The sequence below is a fragment of the Limulus polyphemus genome, unplaced genomic scaffold, assembly GCF_000517525.1.
Source record: "Limulus polyphemus unplaced genomic scaffold, Limulus_polyphemus-2.1.2 Scaffold188, whole genome shotgun sequence".
NCBI classification, from domain to species: Eukaryota; Metazoa; Arthropoda; class Merostomata; order Xiphosura; family Limulidae; genus Limulus; species Limulus polyphemus.
In genome coordinates this window covers 47,104-53,597 of record NW_013665798.1, presented here as the reverse complement: position 1 = coordinate 53,597, position 6,494 = coordinate 47,104, and the positions used below count along the sequence as shown (strand labels likewise).

The window sequence follows — 6,494 nt, the reverse complement described above, 5'->3', positions numbered from 1 at the left end:
TCATATAGCGTACTCACCCCCTCCTTATATATATATATAAAAATACACTACAATACTATACTCTTCTGTTTGTTGTATCATATAGCGTACTCACCCCCTCTTATATATATATATAACAATACACTACAATACTATACTCTTCTGTTTGTTTTTTCTCTTTTGTATCAATTTCTTTGACCGGTTTCGTGATTTCAAAGGTCACTCTTCAGGATATAATTTTACAGAGAACAGATCCTCACGAAACCGGTCGATAAAGAAAAAAAAGAACAGAAGAGTATAATATTCTAGTGTTTTGTTATTCGTATTCAAAAATTCCATTAAAAATAAGCTTTAAAATGAAATAAATAAATGAATAATAAAACTTTGAAGAGTTAAATTTGTTTTATATAAACGCTGTAGCAGTTTTAATTTACACAAACACACACAAACATGTATACATTCATATATAGTAAAGTCTATATACGAATGTCTCTTTTTATTGATCCAAATATAAATACTTCTGAGCGAACTGTATGTTTCCCTCATTCTTGATTATATACCTCCTAACACCAATATACATCTGTAAACGCTGTACAAGTTTATAATGCAAAAGCACACCAGGTGATCTCGTCGTTATGGTAACCATACTTTACTTTTATACTTGTAGCATGAAAACTTTCTACATAGCTTTTGCATAGGCGGGTTAAAATGTGTGTATTTTCCCCACTCTTATTTATTTGAAATTTAAAAAAGGAGGTTTTTTGATGGCTGAAATTTTCATTTACATTCCAGTGTCTGAAAACTTTCAAAAACACTTTGTTAACTTGCCTTGAAATGTACTGAAATATATTAGGTCTCGGAGCAACATCCAAATGATTGGGATTTTCTTTTGGCATCAGAGGGTAGAGACATACTTAAAGTAACAAATTGTTCATGATTATATATATATATATATGTGTGTGAAATTTGCTTCAAATGATACTTTGATTAGTATGTATGCATTCTGACTTTTTTTTCTTTTTTTTCCAATATAACTGAAGTAAGGTATGAGTGTTTAGCAGAGGAAACAAAAAATCAGAATTTCTTAAAACATTATAGCTAGACGCCAATTACAAATTCGCCGTCAACAAGTTAGAACATATATTGTTTAAATATATATGTTGTAAAATGGTCATTAAAGGAAAAACAAATAGAGAAAATGAAATATACAAGTTACTTTTATCTGAATGGTTGACTGAATTTCAGCATTTTTTTATATGAATGTCGCTTATGAGCCAAAATAACATCAATTAAATTCCATTGTCTGAAATATAAATTGCTTTCTTGAAACAGAAACAGCTGCAGCTCTATAGTTATCCATGTAGATTGGTCGAAATCCTACACAGTTGTTAGGGTCTCAACATTTTAAAACTTTATTGACCTTTATACACAACCGCATTTCTTAAACAAAACACTTTTTTGTTTGTGTTGTTTAGCACAAAGCTACACATTGGATTATCAATACTGCCCACCGCGGGTATTGAAACCAGAATTTTAGCGTTATAACACTCAGACTTATCGCTGAGCGGCAAAGCTCTTAAACAACTAAATGTAATCAAAATATTGTTTGTTTGTTTGTTTAAAATTAAGCACAAAGCTACACAAAGCGGTATCTGTGGTCTGCCCACCACGGGTATCGAAACCCGGTTTCTAGCATTGTAAGTTCGCAGACATACCGCTGTGTTACTGAGGGGCATCAAAATTATAATATTACCGTTCCGAATGTTATTAATCAAATTAAATATAGAACTGGATGGTAAAAAATAACGAGATATATTATTACCTTTGGTATGGCATTTTTAATAAAAACATTATAGCTCATTTAAATAACAAGAAGAACGTTTATCACTTTGGTTTTGAAATGATAATCTATCTCATTAAGCTTCTTGAAATTTTATCTTTAGATGTAACAGAAAGAATAATATATTTGTCATAAGACAATAATACTGGGCTTATTATACTTTTAAACATTCATTTTTCATTCGGCCCTTTAGGATTATTCTGAGAAGACTGTTTGCTTTGCGTTTAGCTGCACAATAGGCTATCTGATCTTAGCCAAACACGGGTATCAACACCCGGTTTTTAGCGTGTAAGCCTTGAAGCTTTTCACTGAGCCTCTGGGGGCCTTTCCAAGAAGAAGAATGTATAATAGTATTTCAACCCGTTATGTCCGCTTTATCCATTACCGACGAGTCGTTTCGCTAAATTACTTAACGAAGCGAAAATAAAATCAATCAACAAATACTAGAGCTCATCGGGCTAGCTGGGATACAACAAATATAGTAGTGGTTGGAGCAATATTTATATAAAACGTTTGTTAGAACAATTGTTATGGTGTAAACGTCATTCCAATCTGCCAAACGGTGATTATGGTAAGTTATAAAACAGTAGTATCAGGCTTATTGTATTTTAAACTCTACAATCTTTAGTTTGTCTCTTAGGGTCCACTACTACGGTGCCGACCACAACTATGTTTATTGTTGAAATCATAAATAATATTCAACGTTAAACTGGTACACAATTAAAAAACGTTTTATTTAGGCCTATCTATGGCCTTCAAAAATTTGACAACTCTACGCGTTTCGACGTTAGAACGTCAAAACTCATTTTACATGAGTATTTTGGTGGAGTCATTTGGGGGTATATTTCATTAGTCTACTTACTAGTGTTTAACATATTCCAAATACGTTAAATACAACAAGTAGTACATTCAATCGATGTCATTGCATTTTCTTCTCACAATATCTATGAAAACAATTGAAATAAAGGATTGATAAGGATAAACTTAAGGATAAACTTAAAATATGCAAGTATATTAGAAGATAAAAATAATAATTATCATTCACCCCTTGCCTCAATAAACTACAAGAAGTGGGGGACGATCAATAGGAACAACACTGTTCAATAACAAAAAAAATGTTTTCCACTTGCAGCCAAAGGAACCGTTTCAAGTAAACAAGTAGATATAACACTTGCATTTTTTCAAGTTAGCTAATTATGATGAGTTAATTGTTTGTTGGCGTGAATGGCATAACTTTGAGCTTTTATTTTGGAGAATCATTACTTTAAACCAGTATATTTAGCTAAAACAAAGAATAACTTATTTAAATACACGTAACTCTCGTCCTACCATTTAATTGTAAATAAAGTAATTAGATATATAACAAATCTCAAGCTAAGATAGTATGTGTAGACTACTCTCTGTGAAGGATCGAGCTCATGGTATCATTTGCCACATTAAAAAACAAGTCTTAGAAAACCAACTATATCTTTAAACACCTTAAAGGTTTGGCTAGGAATTTTAATCTATTAATCAGTCGGTTTTATTTTATTTAAATTTTAGCTAATTCGTAATTAGTTCATATATAGGTTGATACTTAAGAATTTACAACACTGAAAAAATATAATTAAAAGATACTTAAGATTTTGAATAACATGTCATATGAAGTAATATCAGTGGCTAATCACAATTAATTTTAATGTCAATCAAACAACTGATCATTAGTTATGTGACATGAAATGCATATGATTGGCCATTAAGCCTATGTAATACTCTCAAACATTACTGATTTATTGTCACACTGAAATGAGTTATACATCTTATAGTGCTCTAAACTGTCCATGAAGCATAACTAACCCTCAAAGAACTAATGGAAGCCAAACATTATAGTAGGCTGTGGGATGGTTATATTTGTCTCAAATTGTCGGTAACAAAATGTGAAACCACTTCTAAACCAATGGTATACTTACTTGAATAACAGGACAAGACAAAACACCATTCATAACACAAGCTTTCTGTTGATTATCTTACCGCAATCGTGGGTTAATTGCTCTGAGACTGAATTATATGTTCATAGTTGCCATTGACGCCATGTTAGGAACAGACTTCTTAAGACCGTCCCGTATGTTAGACACACAATGAGGTTCGTACTGTTCACACCAAGGCACAAAACCAGTCGTCTTCAATAGCGCTAAAGCCACGTTCAACGACAGCTAGAGCAATGTATATTTTATACGTAAGCTGTGGTTCACACTAAAGAACGGGTATAAAGTTATTTGAGAAGAGTCTGGAGTAAGATCTAACGACATATTCATGCAGTTACTTAATGTATATGATGCTGGTGGAAGTATGTTGTGGGCCAAAAGTAAGTATTGGTGGACGTTCTGGTTCTACATCATTTGGAATGATACGATTAATGCTACACATTATAGGAATCACATCCTGCAATACTTGGTTTTGATTATACATGCTGGTGTAATTGATCCTGACTTCAGCCTAATGGATAATAACTTTCGCTTCCACCGTGTAAAACTGGTTGACACATTCCTCGAAGACCAAGCAATTGACTAAATGAAGTGACCAGCACTCTCACTGGACTCAGTCCTATAGATCATATATAGGGTGTTCTGTGGTAGCGCTAAGAGACTTCAGACATCCAAAACGTTCTGTGAAACATTACTTCCAAAAGAGTGGTCGAGATTACCTCAGGACCTTATAAACTCTTTGATTTTAGACATGAAACATTGGTGTCAGGCTGTCCTTGCTGTTCTTGATGTCCATACTTCATGATGAAATGAAATTATATGAACTATAACAATGTAAGATCACTTTCACCAATATTCATTTAAGCATGGGCTTATTGGCCAGTTACGTGCATTTAAGATTATACAATGAATCACCAGATGTTCGATTTGCATTAGAATGAATTGAGGGAGCAACTGATAATATTTTATAACATAACCTTTGCCTTGCTTTAGCTAAAATACTATAAATCCCAGTTATATTTTAATTTGTTTGTGCGTTGTACAAATCATAAGATCTAAAATCAATTTAGTTGATGTTCAAATATTCGCAAGCAAGTGATGCAAAAAAAAAATATAAAATATAATAAATAAAACAAACATTTCAATAGGAATCGTTCAAAACACATAAACTGTTTCATTAGTGACTTAACTTGCTTCTCTTATAAAATTCATGTCGAAACATTTCCTGTGTAAGCGTATAATTCCTTAAGAGTATCTTAATTATGTAAATACACGTACTTTATTAAAAATACCAGCATTGTTATATATACTGAAACAATACACAGTTATAACTTTAGTACTAAGATGAGTATGTTTGTACTTCTACAGCTCCAAGCAGAAAGTATAAATTCACTCTGAATTATATATTGTATATTATATTTGAGATTGTTTTAGGGTCGTTCGTAGAAAGTTCAGTTTTAACAGTCATATTAACCACGGAGTTAACTTCAATGCTGTTGACATACCCAAAAACATATAATTTTTTTCTGTTAAATAAATACAGGTATATAATTATACGCGAAAATCATAGTGGAAACATTTATTGTATATAAGGGGCACCATTTGTTTGTTCTGTATATTCACTCAAAAGCTACAAATAATTATATTTATAAAGCTTCACAAAATGTAATAACGTTTGTATCATCATCATTAAAGACGACAAATCTAACATCTTTTATTTCATGTCTTAACAACTGATTGTAAAAGTTTTCAGGTTATTGTCAAAGCCAAACTAAATTCTAAATGTTTACATTATTTTATTTGTAATCTTTGAACGAAACCTGAAAAGCAAACTTAAAGAAAATATTAATTCATTTTTGACATTTAAAAAAAATTTACTAACATGTTTTCTTTTCTGATATTATACTTATTTATAATCAAAAACGGAAAACAGTAAAAGCAGACAAAGTCACTTACTTAAAGTGACAGTTTAGCACATCATTTAATCGGAAAGGAAAGATTGAAAATATCTGTGGCAACATTTTCAATTCCTTATGATGGATATGGCATGCCATTATACCAATTTAATAAAAAAGATATCTTACTTTTTTGTGCGAGTACTTGAGCCTACAAATAAATTTGCCAAGACAAGAATTGTAAGAATCACTAGCTGAATTGGGACTAGTTTTAACATTCTGGAATCTTGAAAACTTTGAATGATTGAGAAGTTTTGTTTATGCCGTGTCAAGCTATAATAACTTAGCAGACTACCTTGCACGTTTCAGTAGAGAAGAGATGTCTGTTCTGCTGAAGTTGGTCTCGGAGAATCTATTTTCTTGTTAAGAGATTTGACCGCTAAGAGCATGCGCAGGAAATGAAATATTGTACCATAGCAACAAAATGAACCCCACGGTGAGAATAAATGTGCATGTGTTGTACAGGAAAAATGTTAGTTTGAGAATATTGTCGCTGTTAGCTAACAACTGTAATTCTTCATGTTAGTAATTTTATGAGAAACAATGTGCCTACAAACCCTTAGAAATGAGGGGGAAAAAAACAGTTACCAGTTGTTTTTACAACTATAATAACTTATAAGCCTAAAAAAACAACGAAAAAGTTATATCTGCACACGAAACTAATAATTATCTTAAGAATACAGGGAGGATAGCAGAAAATATGGCTGTTTTGATACTGTGAATGAAAAGTTCCTGCTAAACCTAATAAGTTTGGTG

General features: G+C 31.8%; 1 protein-coding gene across 1 annotated transcript in view; it reads right to left on the bottom strand.

Moving 5' to 3' along the window:
- LOC106478190 (glycine receptor subunit alphaZ1-like) overlaps positions 1 to 6,051 on the bottom strand; it is a 52,346-nt gene extending 46,295 nt beyond the window's left edge. Inside the window, exon 1 of the mRNA XM_013938716.2 lies at positions 5,868 to 6,051. Within this exon, the coding sequence (XP_013794170.2) occupies positions 5,868 to 5,956 (89 nt within the window). The 5' untranslated portion in view covers positions 5,957 to 6,051. The remainder of the gene's footprint in view (positions 1 to 5,867) is intronic.
- Positions 6,052 to 6,494: the final 443 nt, after the last annotated feature.